Here is a 17,730-nt window from a genome sequence, read left to right on the forward strand (position 1 = left end):
CTGCAGTGTAAGAACATTAGAATATTCCAGGGAAAGTATAAACTCATAACTTTACAGCAATACTCATTATCCCCTAAAACTGTTAAGCCTCTGTGGTGGCTTCACAGCCCTGGAACTTCTTCTGAAGGGCAAGTCTTGCACTGGAACTGGTCTCTCAGGTGATGAGCTATCCGAGTGTCCAGGTTGTTCAGCAGCGGCATCACCTCTTTGATCTGCTGTGGCTGGTCCCATAATGTCTCGCCGGTTCCGTCTCAGCACTGCTCCCTCCTCTGTTTTAATGGTGTACGACCTTGGATGCACTTCATTTATAACAGTTGCTTTCTGTGACCATGTATTTGTTTTATCTTTGAGCCTCGCATAATCACCAGTATGCAGTTCAGGTAGGTTCTGTGTTCCTTTATCATAGTAGAATTTCTGTTTTGCTTTTTGCTGCTCCTTGAACCTCTGTACTTTTCCCCCCTCCTTCGTTTTCAGCAAGTTCTCCTGAATGGGCAGGTTGGATCTAAGGCGACGTCCCGTTAGGAGTTGTGCTGGTGAAATACCGCACTCTAGTGGCGTTGTGCGGTACACAAGCAGGCTTTGGTAAAAGTCAGCTCCAATGTCATTTGCTTTACACAGCAACCTCTTCACAGTCTGGACCGACTTTTCGGCCAAACCATTAGACTGCGGGTAGTGAGGACTTGACGTTGTGTGTACAAAGCTCCATTCTTCTGCAAAGTGTGCAAAACTGGCAGAGAAAAGACTTCGCTTGGCACACCAAGTCTGGAGAATATGGCCTTCATAGACGTTATAACCGCCTCTGCTGTTGTAGTGTGCAGTTAACAGACCTCTGGATACAGGGAATAATAGTCTGTCACCACAATTTAGTCTTTCCCTGCAGAAACAAATAGGTCAGCGCCTACCCTTTGATATGGTCTGTCAGGCACTGTGTGCGGCTTAAGTGGCTCAGCTCTATTGCTTGTGTGATATCTCAAACAGGGCATCAAACAAACAGGGCATCAAACATGTTGTGCAGTTTGCCACCTCATTTGCCACATCCTGGTTTATTCGAGGCCAGTACATCACTTCACGTGCCCTTTTCTTACATTTTTCAATCCCAAGATGCCCTTCGTGTATTTTCTTGTTGTCTCTGTTCTTATGAGCTCCATTTTCGCGTCTGCTACTGGCAGTGCCTTTGTGATCAAGTTCACATAAACATCCACGTCATCACTCATCTTAGTGTGCGTCGGCTCCTGTGGGTCAACTGCTCTTTACAATGTGTCCGCTGTGTACATCAGCTTGCCCGGGGTATACATTACATTCAGCGAGTAGCTTTGCAGCCAGATCATCATCCTCTGTATTCTCAGTGGGCAGTCATTGAGCGGCTTTTGAAACAACGCGATCAGCGGGTTGTGGTCAGTTTCAACGCTTATGTCCTGTCCTGAAACAACCTGGTGAAATCTTTCACAGGCATATGTTATGCTGAGCAGTTCTTTCTCAATTTGTGCATATCGTGTCTCTGCGTCTGTCATTGAGCGCGATGCATATGCAATTGGTTGCCAGTCATCATATTTTTGTAAAAGAACAGCTCCGAGCCCACTCTGTGAAGCATCTGATGAGATTTTGATGGGCTTCACTGGATCATAGAACCTCAGAACTGGTTCTAATTTGAGCTGTGTCTTCAGTTCTTTCCATGACTTCTCATGACTTATTTTCAGTCAGCTGCCTCAGAGGTGCCATGCGTTCAGAGAGATTGGGTATGAATTATCCCATGTAGTTTATCATGCCATTAAATCTCTGTATGTCCTTCTTACATTGTGGCTTTGGCATGTTTTCTATTGCAGACACTTTCCTGGAATCTGGTCCGATGCCCTCGCTGCTCAGGATGTCCCCCACCAATGTTAGTTCTTTAACCCCAAGCTGGCATTTCTCTTTATTCAGCTTCAAGTTTGCTGTTCTTGTTGCCTTGAGAACTTGTTTTAGCCTCTCATCGTGTTCAGCTTTCGTACTTCCCCATACTATGATGTCATCCATGGATGTGTCCACTCCTTCCAGATGTTCATAGATCATGTGTATTGTCTTATGATACACCTCAGGTGCTGAAGCTATGCCAAATGGTAACCAAAGAAACTTATATCTACCGAATGGGCTGTTGAATGTACACAGCTTCATCTGCCAAAATCCGGATGATGCATCTAGCTTGCTGAAGTACTTTGCATTTGCAAACTGTGACATTATTTCTTCTCTTGTGGGAAGTTTGAAATGTTCTCTTTGTATTGCTCTGTTCAAGTTTCTGGGATCCATACACACTCTAGGCTTGCCATTTTTCCTTTCTACAATAACAAGCGAACTCACCCAGTCAGTTGGCTCATCAATCTTTTCGATCACATTGAGGCTTTCCATCCTGTCCAACTCGGTTTTCAGTGGCTTTTGAAGAGCAAATGGCACTTTTCGACATGGGTAAATAACTGGTGGCACATTTTTATCCACTCTGATTGTGTGTTCTCCAGGAAGGCATCCGAGACCCTGAAACAGGTCACTGTACTCTTCCATCAGTTCATCATAGACTGTTTCTCCTTCCCTTTCCACCACAAGCACTCTCTTAACCAGGTTCAGTCTCTCACAAGCAGCTAAACCTAATTTGGCCTGCACGTCTCTGTGCACCACGACGAATGCGAGTGTGCGTTCTCTGTCCTCGTGTGTCACTTCCACCAAGCATCTTCCTTTCACAGGTATAGCTGTTCCTGAATATCCACGTACTTTAATTTTTGTTGCATGCATTTTAGGTCTGGGTCTGATGTTGTTGAACGTTGCCTCTGACATCACATTTGCCTCTGCTCCAGTGTCTAGTTTCAATGCAATGTGTGTGTCATTTACTTTCAGTGTCAACATCCAGTCCTTTTTATCTGTGTTCTGTTCTGTCACTACATCTACATAAAACTCATCAGTCACCCTCATCCACTGCATGAACTTTGCTCTGTTGGTTTTTACATTGCTGTGCATAATGGTTCTTTTTGCTACAGTTGTGAAATACTTTACCATATGCGGGACATCTTCTGGGAGCATGCTGCGTGCCACATCGATCACATGACCTTCCCTTTGCGTCTCTGCGCACCGGTGTATTTACGTCGGGAGCCGTGCTCTTCTTCTTGACTGCTCTGTTTGCATCTCTTCTTACAGCATCTTTCACAACTTTCACTAAACAGCTCTATTGCTTGTGTTTTCACAGTTTCTGCTGCTCTACACATTCCTAGTGCTTTTCCTAGGTCCAAATCGTGTTCCCTTTACAGCCTCTCTCTTAGACTATTATCTGGAATCCCGCACACAAGTCTGTCCTTTATCAACGAGTCAGTCAGCTCTCCGAACTCACACGTCTTGCTTCGGTTCCTCAGGTCCGTTACATATTGATCAAAAGTTTCTCCCGTTTTCTGCAGCCACGTGAAAAACCTGTGTCTCTCAAATGTCACGTTTCTTTTAAGTAATCCTCAAACTTCTCAAGTATTTTATCCAATTCCATTTTGTTCGCGTCGTCTTGGAACTGAAAGTTATTATATACCTCCAGCGCTTTTTCACCCACAACATGCGAGAAAACTGACGCCTTCATCTTAGCGCTCTTCTCGTCCGCCCCGATCGCCGTCAGGTGCAACATAAAGCATTGTTTAAATCTCCTCCAATTCTCAGCCACATTACCTGTCAACTGAAGGCTGGGTGGTGGTTGTAATCAGGGCCGTCGTAAAGGGGTTAAAGGTGATGACGATTCTAGGGGCCCACAGCCCAGGGGGGGCCCACAAAAACAAAAAAAATAAATAATAATAATTAACTACCAGCCCATAGTACTGGGCCCCCCCCCCCCCCCCCCCGTCAACAATTTAGCGCAGGGGGGCCCATCAGTACCTCTTGTATAGGGGCCCAGGACTTGGTGCAACGGCCCTGGTTGTAATGCTTGCATCTTTGCGTTGGTATGTCCTCTTTCTCTCCCGGAAAGTAAATAGGCTACCGATGTCCTCTTCGTGGGTTATTAGCGTAGCTCTTAGCTGCTCACCGTGCTTTAATAATAAACACACCGTAAGTAGCTTGAAGAGAAGGCCTTCATATTCATGACGCATACATGAGGTAACAATAACTCGCCTTGTCGTGTTCTTAACCCGGAACTGACATCAACATGCAGCGCGCCAGTCCAACTGCGCATGCTCAGCGTGACGGTCTAATAACTGATGTTGATATCATTACAACACCATGTGAAGTTATTTTCCAAATAAGATTTGAAAAGCTTTGAAGTTTAATACAACACTATTTATATGGTTTCGGAGTAGTACACTTTGACATTTAATACAGTTCAGAGAGAAAGGCGACGAAGAATAAGAAGGGGGCGTTCCAGTTTGCATAAACGGGAACCCCCACCACACGAGAACGCCCATTTGTGTCTGCAGTGGGATGATATTGGGAGAGCGGGCCCTGGGTGTCCAAAGGATCAGGACCAAAAAGCACATGCGGATTGACTTTGCACACAGAATAAGAAATGTACTGTATATACAACTACATGCTTGTAAAACCGCTTTATTTGTGAATGACTGATATCAGGTAACTTTGTTGTTTTTCAAATTAGGCCTACGATACACAGACTAATAGTGCCCCATTGATGTTCTTTGAAGTAGTTTTCTACAACATGCACGTTTGCATTAAAACAAAAAGATAAATAAAACATAAGATCCCCCCCCCCACCGGTGGGTCTTTCTTTTCTTGATACTAACATTAATTCTCATCCTCCTCATCCTCATCGTCATCCGCTTATCCGGGGTCGGGTCGCGGGGGGAGCAGCTCAAGCAGGGGGCCCCAGACTTCCCTTTCCCGGGCCACATTGACCAGCTCTGACGGGGGGATCCCGAGGCGTTCCCAGGCCAGTGTTGAGATATAATCTCTCCACCTAGTCCTGGGTCTTCCCCGAGGTCTCCTCCCCACTGGACGTGCCTGAAACACCTCCCAAGGAAGGCGCCCAGTGGGCATCCTTACCAGATGCCCGAACCACCTCAGCTGACTCCTTTCTAAGTAAAGGAGCAGCGGCTCTAATCCGAGTTCCTCACGGATGGCTGAGCTTCTCACCCTATCCCTAAGGGAGACGCCAGCCACCCTTCTGAGAAAACTCATCTCGGCCGCTTGTACCCGCGATCTCGTCCTTTCGCTCATCACCCAGCCCTCATGACCATAGGTGAGGATAGGAACGAAGATCGACCGGTAGATCGAGAGCTTTGCCTTGCGGCTCAGCTCTCTTTTCGTTACAACGGTGCGGTAAAGCGAACGCAATACCGCCCCCGCTGCTCCGATTCTCCGGCCAATCTCACCCTCCATAGTACCCTCACTCGCGAACAAGACCCTGAGGTACTTGAACTCCTTCACTTGGGCTAAGGACTCATTTCCTACCCGGAGTACATTAATTCTAAACAGCGTTTTACACAGTAGCCTATAACAGGAAATGCTCAAAGGTAAATCAGCACAATTTAACACTGACTGAAGTTTTTTATGGGTAAAGAAGCAACGGTGAAGGACCGTACTAAACGCCATCATTGTATGGGTCTGTAAAATGCTAATCAAATCAAAATAATTGTATTTATTAAGCACCTCTAATTAAAAGGTAATTGTTTTGGGGGGAGATCTTATGTTTTATTTATGTTTTTGTCATACCCGTCTACGCTTCAAACTCGTGCATATTGCAAAAAATCTGCAACAGCGCCCCCCGGGGTCACACTTTTCGTCGCAGAATTTGGTGTCGGACATTTCTCCGCCCAAGAAAAAGTATAGCGTGAACGCTGGATGCTACACAATGCTAAGTAGTGTTTTTCAAGTGCCATGATGTTAAACAAACAATAAGTGTGTACATTAAAGGTCCCATGGCATGCTACTTCATGGATGCTTATTTATAGGTGTTAGTGGGCCCTTAATACAGTATTTGAAGACGTTCAAGAAATTCAGCGTCGGTGCAGAATAACAGCCAGTCCTTTCCACAAACATGCCATTTTTTAGAGCGGGTCAAGGTGGATGGTGGGGGTGTTGCCCTGAGCAGCTTGCGGCCACGGTACCATGCGCCCATGTTTACAGTGGATGTATCGCAATGGCGAGGCACACACAGCTTTTGCTAGGAGCTCTATATCTAAATAATATCATATTATACATTATGTTACGGGTCCCAGGATTGGGTGCCACGGCAACAATAAAAAAATCTGTAATATACAGAAAATGGTGAGAAACAATGAAGACACGACTGCTCAGTTCGTCATCCAAGTTGCGTCTCTATTCAAGTTCTCAAATAAAATACAAACATTTCTCTGAGTGTCTCTTGTTCAGTCTTCAACTGTTTAAAGGAGCATTTCACCGGTGTAGGCATGAATATGTATTGAAATTGGGTCCTATATGTAGTCGAATAATAAAATAAAATTCTAATTTGGTTCCGTCTTGACCGAGAAAAGGCAGAAAGTGACTTTTTGGCGCTTGTGGATTGAAGACAACTCCCACCATGCACCACGATGCACAGCTTCGCTGGCCACTCCCGCTTATCTAGATCTCCGCCTATCAGACACCTCGCTGTTCCATCTACCAAGCTGATACCGCAAGACTGCTTGAAAATCATTTAACACAACATTTCTAGTGAAGAGTATTAGTTGGTGAACTCAGTGAATTAGTCCTTGTTTGTATTTCTTTCGAAATGGTGAACTTTTGCATGGTGCCATCTTCTATGTCAGATCCAGTACCTTCCGCCATTTTACTTCAGTTTTATCAACAGCCTCTGTTAGCTTAGCTTCAGACGCTGTGGATGTTAGCTTCTGCTGGTGAAGTCCCACCCACTGGCACTGCTCTAATAGGTCTGTAGCGTCAGTGGGTCCCACCCCCTATAGAGGGGTGGGACTAGTGCTTGTAGTCTTACGAGAATCCTCCCCTCTTACACTTCCTATTTACTTCTACGCAAAAATCGTCATATTGCGTCATCTTAAACAGGAAGTGTTGGAGAACGATACAGATCTCTCCAGTCCCTCCAGAAAATAAGGGAATGATGCACAACCATTCAAAAATATGAGTGGGTTTCTAACGATACAAAGCTTAATGGAAATGAGTGAAGTTTCCCTTTAAGTGCATCAAATATTAACTACATTGTACATACTATTCTAATACACATTCATGTTATAGCTCGTGTACATTCAATATTCTCCATTAGTCCACTTAACTCTACTTGAGCAACGTACTCATTTACATTCACCTGTTTAAGTGAGTTAAAGCATCAATAATAATGTAGTGCAATAAACAGCATTAATCCACTGTACTTGAATACAACATGTAGTTGACAATTATTCTAGATTCACACACACTTAAATAAAACAAAATTATTACTCAGAGAAAGCTAAACGTTTTCAATACAAAGTAAACCAAGTTGTGACTCTGGATGTAACAGTAACAGTATTTTTTATCTTTAAACAGTATGCATTAATATAAACACTTTGAAACTTTTATATCTGTAACCATGAACCTTTAACAATTACTCATATTCCCATTTGAACTGTGGTGTACAGGAGACCAAAAATAAAAAAAAACTAACACTGTGCAAAGTGCAAACAAAAAAACCCTTAAAGGGGTAGTTCGGAATTTTGGACATAGGGCCTGATTCCCAAGTGAGCATTGGTATTCTATATCACTGGAGACAGTTTTCAACACATTTCATACAGTCCTTCTAGTTGCAGAGTTCGCTCGTGCTAGGCTAGCGCAAGTCAACGGGCAATGCTAGCCTGCTATTAAAACAGTCTTACCCACTCCACAGTACACCCGAGGTAAATCAATTATAACGCCAGACTATAGATTTAAATGTCTGTTTATAGAATAATGAAATAAAACCAACCTTGCATTGCATTTTGAGGGAATTGCGGGGTCTCAGCAGCAGTGTTTATATTCCTGTACGTAGGCTACGGCAGCGGCGGACTGATACCTAGGTTACCTGCCGCTGTCATTGCTACAAACGCAGAGTACAGTGAACGAAGGAATTATATAAGCGTATTCAATTAACAAGATATGCCCACGTTTGGAGGAGTTAGCGATGCATCTGCTTTTGAAGACGATTATGAGGAATTTGTTGTATCCAACGAACCGTACATGTACTAGCCGGTGTTTTGATGTCCAAGCCAGCAGCAACAAGCCACAGTTGAGTACTTTCTGGATCTCGCACTGGAAATTGGTGGAAACTTTGTGGTGCCCATCTGTACCGTTTATTTCTACAATTTCTAAAAGCACACTGAACCATCATGTTGCCTAGTCGTTCAATTGCGCTTCTGTCCCACGCTTCTCTGTTTACGTTCTTCTGTCGTGATTCGGTTACAAACCTAACCAGCGCATAGTAAAATTCCGCTTCTGCTGAGAGAGTAGTCCCTCGATGATTCATGCGATGCAAGGTGAGTTTTATTTCTAACATTATTCTATCAACAGACATTTAAATCTATAGTCTGGCGTTATAATTGATTTACCTCGGGTGTACTGTGGAGTGGGTAAGACTGTTTTTAATAGCAGGCTAGCATTGCCCGTTGACTTGCGCTAGCCTAGCACGAGCGAACTCTGCAACTAGAAGGACTGTATGAAATGTGTTGAAAACTGTCTCCAGTGATATAGAATACCAATGCTCACTTGGGAATCAGGCCCTATGTCCAAAATTCCGAACTACCCCTTTAAATTGCCCGGCATTCACGCAAGGCAATACGCAGGGCGAAAAATAAACCCATAATCGGCGGGACCTGCCGTTTCGCGCTTTCCGGTATATTTACCCCTGCCATTGTACTCAACGGCGGTATTTTAAAGTCTCTTAAGTTCGCTAGAAACACAACAAAACATGACCCGAACTTCTTCAACAGTTATACATATAAAGCAAGGCTTTAGAAGGTTGACATGTTATAGTTTAAACCAACGACTGACCTGTAAAATACAGAAAATGGTGAGAAACAAGGAAGACACGACTGCTCAGTTCGTCATCCAAGTTGCGTCTGAGGACGCGGGCGGAAGTGCTCCCATCTGACGACAACCCGGAACGCAACTACTTAAGTGTCGACAGTTCCACCTGGGTGCTGCTTACATTTTAAGTTCCTCTCAAGACAAATTATGAGGAATAAATGAATGTACTGGTCTCATACATTTATAAAAATCGTTTCACCCTTCAAATCAGAGAAAATTACCTTTTGCTAATATAAATAAAATAATCAGTTTTGAGAGTACCACAATTACATTATACATATATAAAGCTGCATGCGCCTCCAGACGAACTAACGCGCCTCCTGACGATATTATGAATCTCAAACGACTGGGTCGGGTTCTCTGACGTCTCTGGTTCTTCCACTTCCACATCAATCTGAAGTAGACTGAACCGCGACATGGAGGAGAAAGGGATTGTTGACCACGATTGTTTCCCGCCGGAGCCGCGGGGCCTGTTCCGCGGCGGCGGTGCCCCGCGGCGGCGGGAGGGTGCCCCGCCAGTGCTGCTGAGGCAGCCGGCATCGTGGCTCCGGCGGGGGACAATCGCGGACAATTCCTTTTGTCAAAGGCAGAGCAGGATGGCTAGTGCTCGTTTTACACCTAATGCCATTTCTAGCTACTGGGGGACCATATGCAGGCTAGGGGAACTCATATTAATGTTAGAAAACCTCCTAAAGTGAATTTTAAGTGCCAGGACGTACAATAGTGCGTAAGGGGGGCTATGCAGTCCAGGTGAACTCTGAACAAGTGAGTCTTTTGTGTAAGCTGGTGAGTGGCTGGAGACTTGAAATCTGCAGGTTTTCTTGATAAATCTAATCTATTTATAAAATGAAATGTCAGAATGGATTTCTTTCAGTGGATTCAAAGTGAACAAAAACACGTACTAGTCGGTCACAAATAAGAATAAATGTCACCCCAGGTTACTCGAGAAAAATATTTGAAAGAACATCACCAGTTACATATAATAACACTGAATTCAACTCAGCTCAGCCGACTCATCGACGCAAAGATGTTGATTCAATCAACATGAAGCTGAGTGGTTTCAGGGATAGCGGCATCCATATGAATCACCATGGCAACGATAGAACACGTTGCATTAACTAACAGGCTAAACATTGTATACATTCACTGAAGATTACAAAACGGAAATATGCATTTATCGCTAGAAAAGTTTGAAACTATCTAAAAATGTCCACAGAATAAATCTAATGTCATCCATTTTGTTTTGGCACAACGGTGAGATACGTGACATTCATGTTGCTGTTTCTTCAAACAGGCGATAGGGGGCGCTGTACAAGTGAGAGTTCATATGGCTAGTTTTGGGTCACACCTATTCTGTCGTTTAGGTTGGAGAACAGGCTGATAAATAAGCAATAGTCTGTTCTGCATACTCAAGTTTGGATCTCGTTAGTTATTCACGGTCTATCTGTCGATACCTATCGTTATTTGAGGGTTTGGGTATTATATTTATAGTGGATTGATAACGCCTATATCTCCCCATTGGACTGGTCAAAAGATAGATATTAAGTTAATCGAGCCCCCAAAAAGTTTGTTGCCGAAATTCCCATGGCTATAACTTATGGTCAAGGTTAAACGCCCGATGGATAAAAATATATGTAGGCCTATAATGCAGATTTTGTAGGCCTACTTTATATTTTGCGGTAAAATTTGAAGGTTCCTGTTCAGTCAGTCTGGTGCTCCTGGTGACTTTTCTCCTAGAGGTTTACGCTGGAAATGGAACCAAAAACACAAGGTTAGAAAATTGAAGCTGTGATGACTTAGTGATACCAACATAGGAATGACAGAGAAGAGGTAGAGCAGAACATTAACACTGCCAGGGTGCAGGGTCGAATCCCGTCTAGCAGGCCCGGCCCTGCGCAGAGGCAGCAGAGGCGAATGCTAAAGGCGCATCCATCGGCAGGGGGCGCCAAAAATATGTATTCTTTTTTTTTTTTTTTTTTTTTGCATACTGTATTCATCTAACTTTAACTTCAATGTTTATATTACTTAGTACCAGTAGTTATGTCTAAATAAATATTAGACAACATAATAACATGTAAAATAAAAGAGCACCCTAGTTTCTGTTTCCCCCCTCATTCTGACCGGAGAGGAGAAAGCTCTCTATTTGCACATCACAATGTCAAAGAAACCTAAACACTCTGGCGCCCAGGGGAGGAAGAGAAAGAAAGAAGAGGAGGAAAAACGGGAAAAGACAGAAATACAGTAACTTTAATTTATTTATCTTTAATGTTGACCTGGCTGGCTATAGCCAACTGGTCACTTTGTCGGGCTCTTGTTCATCTTTCTATCTTTATTTCTATGGAGCTAACTGTTCCCTATACAAAACTCAGCTTAATACATGGCTATTAGTTTAATTTATTCACTTATCGAAGCATTATGTGGTTTTAAATGTGGTTTTATTATTAAGTAAATACAAATAGTCCGCCAAAAGTTGTCAGGGCGTAGCGCGTTGCCAAGCTACGTGTAAACAACTTAACCAGAGTTAACTAGTCATGCAGTGTTTGTTTTTAAAAAAGAAAAGGAATGTTAGCTCTTTACCTAGCTGGTCCGCTGCTCAATCCAAACCCACACGCTTCAATGAAAATCAAAACATGTCAGCTAAGTACATAGGTCCATAACAGTTTGTAACCCACAGTAAAATTGGGGTACTATCCTTAAATTATCCAATGCATAGTAACCATTGTTTCAGCAGTGTTTATTTTCAAGCTGATTTGGAGGATAGTTTGTGGTTTGCATATCTTACATTTCCCATATCTTTCATACAATAATGTATTATTGTATTTTTTTTACACTTCACTTGAGTGCTTGTTTAATCTCTGGTTAGAACCAAGCTATAAAAAAGGTAAACCACACTACATTTAATTGTATTTACAATAATTTGAATCTGAAGTCACTCAAAACGTAATACGTTTTTTGTGTTTAATTTTCTATCTAAATTAAAAAAGTCTCAAAGACAAAGCTTTGCAGCTTATCTGAGTGTATGAACATTGGTAGTCGAATTTACTGTGCGATCCAAAGGGGTAGGGGGCGGCAGCAAAAATCTTGCCTGGGGCGCCAAATTGGTCAGGGCAGAGCACGTTATTGAAACTGCCAAGGCTCGTAGAGGTTTAAGGTTCCTAGAGGTTTAAGGCTCCTAGAGGTTTGAGGCTCCTAGAGGTTTAAGGCTCCTAGAGGTTTGAGGGTCCTAGAGGTTTAAGGCTCCTAGAGGTTTAAGGTTCCTAGAGGTTTGAGGCTCCTAGAGGTGCAAGGTTCCTGTTCAGTTCGTCGTAGAGGTTTAAGGGCGAGAGCAGCGGTGATCCCTGTTAGTGTTGAGGGTTGCAACGCCACGCCCTTGTTCATATCAAGCTAAACTAATCCCACATGCGCTTTCAACTTATATGTTCTATACTGGTCCTATAGTAACATATGAACATCTCCCTCTCCCTGATAAGCTTACTGGTGAGCGAGCCACTGTTGCAGACATCCCCAACGCAAAGAGGCAGAATCTACAACTGCACTACTAAGAATTGTCAACCCATCCCTCTCTCAGGTAATCACACTCTATTCACAATCATACATGCTACCTTTCATTTGTTGAACAGGACTGAATGAAAAAGTGGTGTTTTTACGTGCGGCCTGTATGTAAATTGGACCCAATAGGACCTGGGTCAAAAGTTAAAAGTATAATGAGTTATTGATGAAGGTCTCAATACTTAATTAACTGTTACTTTTACTGTCATTCAGGTTATGTAGGCTTGCTTATCATCTTGGTCCTCGGAAAAACTTATCACAAGGCAACATCCACATGATGCTACACTTTATACAACTTTTTTAATTAAAAGGTATTGAGTGGATGCTTTCATCCAAAGTATATTACAATACCTTAAGTGAATGCATTCTGAGCATGAGAATCAAACCCGTAACCTTGGCAGTTTCAATACCATGCTCGACCAGTTGAGCTAGTCGGGATTCGACCCTGCACCCTGGCAGTGTTAATGTTCTGCTCCACCTCTTCTCTGTCATTCCTATGTTGGTATCACTTAGTCATCACAGCTTCAATTTTCTATCCTTGTGCTTTTGATTCCAGTTCCAGTGTTCGCCGTCAATATGTCTCTTGGTTTGACGTTGACGAAGGACCCAGCCTCTGAAAATACTTTGGTGAGGGGTCCATGTATTAAACATTAAATGGTTGTTTTAAAAAACAACCATCGATGGCAAAAAAGTATTGGCAAGTGTCCAAACGTCTACAGTTAGATGTTTAGAGAAGAAACATTGTCGTATTGTTTAATTGTTCCAAAAATGAACACACTATTTGTAACCGTATTTCTCCTTTGTTTAGGCATGCGGTCCAACCCTTACAAGAGAATGCAGGACTATCAACACATACAACGGATTATGCTTGAAGATTAACTCTCAAAATAGAGCTGAATTGCATAGACCATCAATTCTAAAGGGTAAACATGTCAGCTATGCTGATGCTGAAACTTCCTAGTATTAAGCTCTTCATAGAGGAAAGGTTTATGATGTGTACAGGATGATTTGAGGCTCACTTTAGATAGGCCGATGTTCTCTTATGAATTGTCCATTGCAAAATATTCATATTGTTATTCAACAAACGTACCACAATTGAACATAATTAAATTCAGTAAACTGAAATTAATCATGCACATTTCATGGGTTTCATTGGATTGACAGATTGTCCTGGCCTTTCGGACATCGCCTTTCTGATCGACGGCTCTGGCAGCGTAGCTGTTGGGGACTTCAACGCCATGAAGGTCTTTGTCACGCGTTTGGTCAGCTCCTTACGCAATGGAGACACACGGGTAGGGACAGATGTCTATAAGAACACTTCTCGAGGTCCACCGCAGTGTCAATGTGTAACCACACAATGACACCCATGTCTTACATAGCATGATATTATCCAAGCCCTGAATCTATGAGTGGCCAGGGAGGCATGGTGGTGCTGCAGAGATACTTGCATCGGATCGCTCTGCCTTTAATGGTGCACCTACAACGACCAGTATAGGCTACCTACTGAGTTAGGTGGTGTCAATGGAATCTATAGTTTTTTTACTTCCCACTATTGGTTTTTCAGTTCCCACAATTCATAGCCGATATTGTTATCTAGTTTTGATGGGCATGATATTATTAGACAATATTTCGGCATTGTATATTAGCCTGAAATAAGTGGACCAGGGACGGCTTTGTCATTGTATGGTTATAGCTTTAATTTTAAATACATTTCTATGTCTTCATTTCAGTTCGCCATCACCGAGTACTCAGGAACTCCTATAACTTATTATCATTTTGATAATTTTGACCTCTTCAATTCTTTGGAAAGTAAAATCCCGCCAATAAGACCACAAGGTGGAGGAACGAACACGGCACAAGCCATCGAGCATGTTGTGTAAGTCCATCATCATCGTTTCTATCGTAACAGAACCATTGGACCCGATGTCACAGCCTGGTGCAGCCAACACTCATTGGTTGATCTTGCAAAAATAATAAAGTAACATTGTTTATAAATATTGTAATGATATTGTGTTTTAATGCGTTAAAAGAATTGAGAAGAAAAATCACAAGAAACTTCTAGGCTTCTAACTTGTTGAAATGTAACATCCTAGCAACGTTAAGGTTACATTTAACATGGAAAACCTTGAGTATGGTAACAAATATTCACTCCACTGGTCATTTTGTTTCCAAAGTACACAAGTCTTCTCACCAACCAGAGGGTCTAGGAGAAGCTCAAAGAAGGTTTTGATCGTGATTACCGATGGCGCGTCACAGGACTTCTCAAAGTTAGATCGCGCAGTCAATGGCGCGGAGGCAAAGGGCATCGTTCGATTTACAATCGGGGTAAGACACTTTTAAAATGGTTATTGTTAATAATTGCAAAGCATTCAGAAACAAAAGCATAATGGGTAATGTTACCAGGCTGCACACCCTACCTTTCTCAGTGGCACTTCAGCACTGCGCTGATGGTAGATGGACGGGAAGCTAAAACATGGGGGGCTTCAGTGGCTAATGCAGCGTTAACAGTTGAAGCTGTACACATTTTGAGAGTGGGGATCCTTAAAGGTGCCTCAACAGCTATTTAGGGTTGTGATTGTATCTCCGCCTACCGAGGCTGGACAAGCCCATCAGAAAAGACCGTTTCTAACGTCTATTTTTATCAAGACTGTAAAAAATAATGCAATGATAATGACATTTTTCTGCGTGGCTGATAAAGTTCTAATCTTTGTTTTCTATGGATAGGTGGGGAAAGCCTTCGACCAGTATCGTGCGAAAGAAGAGTTGGATAAGATCGCGTCTAGACCATCCAAAACACACGTGTTCCGCGTTAGCAACTTTGAAGCCCTGGACAAAATCAAGGACACACTGGAGGAAAGCATCTTCTCTATTGAAGGTACGAAGTCTCTCCACCTAAAACTCAAAATACATCTCAGGTATTTATTAAAATTGCAATATTTGATAATAATTTTGCGTGATCATTCTCCCGAATTCTCATCATGTCAGTTATTTAACACCAACTAAACTCTTTGATGAAGAGCTGATGATAGAAATGGTGAGGAAAAATGATACAAAGAAATCCATCAGTCACAGTTCTGGTATATGCCAGAGAGGGTCATGAGAGTGTTTTACTGAGTCCCATCAAGACTCATGTAAGTCCATAAGATACAGTCCAGAACACAGAACCAAAGACATCTGATGCATGATGCATAGGCCTATGTTGGTTGGAGTTATGACCATCATAGATGTTTAAAATTTTGATCATGGGAGGAGCATCCAGGAAGGCATATGTTTTTAAAGGCTGCTAAGCAAGAGGGTGCATGACTCTGATACGTCTTCCCTATAGGAACTCAGACAGGTGGCTCTTTGATAATGGAGATGGCCCAGGAAGGGTTCAGCGCAGCCTTCGTCCCGGGGGTGAACAAGTCTTTCAATCGACCAACACTAAGAATCTTTTCCACACATTAACAACCTTAATTCAACTCCACATTGCTGAGAGGTTAGTTATACATACAGTATGTCCCGAATAGTGACCTAATGCTTCTTCATACTTTCCAGGGTGGGTTTCAGATGGCATCTGTCGGAGCGTATGATTGGAGTGGGGGCTTTCGGGGCTACTCATCTGATGGTCGGCTTACGTTTCCACAGGACGAACAGTTTGTGGAGAAAGACAGCTATCTAGGTAAGAAACACTAAGAAACAGTGAAAGGATCAATGTGGAGTTTGGACCAGTGAGACAGTTTAGCTTCTTCAGCGCCATTCAAGGCTGTTCAGGATCTGACCAATCATAACCTTCTGGGTTCTTAGCTAGAGAATAAGTAAGAAGCGTGAGGCATATCACTGTAGACATACCTGTAGCACCTGTGTTCGTTCTACAATGACTCTGAAATGGGACTATTTCAGATTTCTATCTAAAATAAAAAGTCTCATATCTCCAATTTCAATCTTTTTTCTTTTTCTTGGAGGAACAAGCAGGTTATTCTAACAAGCTAGCAAGATATCTTAACAAGCTAGCAAGCTTTCGTAATGAGCTAGCTAGCTATCTTAATGAGCTAGCATTCTGTCCTAACGAGCTAGCCAGCTCTTCTAATGTTTGGTACTTTTTACATTTTTTTTGGGATCCACCAGGCTACTCCATGGCTGTTGCTCATACCAGAAATGGACCTCTAACCATTGTAGGGGCGCCGAGATACCTTCACAGAGGAGTAGTGTTTGTCTATCCTAAATCTTTGGACATCTCTAAAGGCCAGATGGTTGACCCCTCTCCATGGCAGGTCTGTCAGCAGGAAACCTCTGTCAAAACAAATGTCCAGCATGCAGCATTTGTACTTTTTGTACTTTACAAGTACAAATGCTTTTAGAAAACCTTTATAATATTTTTTTATTTGGTCTCATGCTTTTTAAATGTAATCTGTGTAATCCCGGTGTTTGACAAGGGCTATACAATGGGGAGGCTTATTCATATTTTGACGAGCAGCGCGGGTAGGACGAGACGGGAGTCCAAGTTAAGCGGTAATGCGACTCTCGCGCCCCTTACACCGCACGACTCCGACGCCTTCATTGAACACACACATGACACACGGCAAAACACACCCAATACAACCAACCAACATGAACGTCTCGGTCACGGTGTCGGGAACAACATCTCAGTAACAGCAACGCTAACCCACCCATAGAGATAAACAAACCCCACACAATGTCTCCGCCGCAAATGACCTAGGAGGGTGCCAGAGGTCCAACTTGAATTGGTCCAAACCCCCCCCCCCCCCCCCCCCCCCCGGATCCCTACAATATAATTCCCAATTATTATTATTATTATCATTATTATTATTATTATTATTAACATCATTATTGCTTTTGCTTGGTTTCAATCAGTCTCAGATTGGTGAGTATTTTGGGGCGGAGATAGTGACCATGGCAGTGAATCCCACCCGTCAGATGTTCACCAAAGTGGTCCTCATCGCCGCCCCTCTGCACATGGAGGAGAACTGGGAGGGCCGGGTGTACGTCTGCCCCCTCACCGCCTCCGTGAGTAACCCCCCTACCATCAGCCAATGGGCTGTTTAGTCTAATTACCATCAGCCAACAGGTTGTATGGTCTAATTACCATCAGCAAATGGGAGGTGTATAGTCTAAGTACAATCAGCCAATGGGTTGTAAAGTCTAATTACCATCAATCAATGGGGTGATTAGTCTAATTACCATAAGCCACCATAAGCCAATGGGGGGTGTAGTCTTATTACAATG

General features: G+C 42.9%; 1 protein-coding gene across 1 annotated transcript in view; it reads left to right on the forward strand.

Moving 5' to 3' along the window:
- LOC130371312 (integrin alpha-M-like) overlaps window positions 1-17,730 on the forward strand; it is a 34,451-nt gene that overhangs the window by 3,422 nt on the left and 13,299 nt on the right. The window contains exons 3-13 of the mRNA XM_056577046.1: window positions 12,426-12,523; window positions 13,061-13,131; window positions 13,313-13,427; window positions 13,669-13,796; window positions 14,235-14,380; window positions 14,679-14,829; window positions 15,229-15,379; window positions 15,830-15,900; window positions 16,042-16,165; window positions 16,612-16,757; window positions 17,359-17,511. Of these exons, the coding sequence (XP_056433021.1) occupies window positions 12,426-12,523; window positions 13,061-13,131; window positions 13,313-13,427; window positions 13,669-13,796; window positions 14,235-14,380; window positions 14,679-14,829; window positions 15,229-15,379; window positions 15,830-15,900; window positions 16,042-16,165; window positions 16,612-16,757; window positions 17,359-17,511 (1,354 nt within the window). The remainder of the gene's footprint in view (window positions 1-12,425; window positions 12,524-13,060; window positions 13,132-13,312; window positions 13,428-13,668; window positions 13,797-14,234; window positions 14,381-14,678; window positions 14,830-15,228; window positions 15,380-15,829; window positions 15,901-16,041; window positions 16,166-16,611; window positions 16,758-17,358; window positions 17,512-17,730) is intronic.

Source organism: Gadus chalcogrammus, chromosome 18 (assembly GCF_026213295.1).
Source record: "Gadus chalcogrammus isolate NIFS_2021 chromosome 18, NIFS_Gcha_1.0, whole genome shotgun sequence".
NCBI lineage: Eukaryota > Metazoa > Chordata > Actinopteri > Gadiformes > Gadidae > Gadus > Gadus chalcogrammus.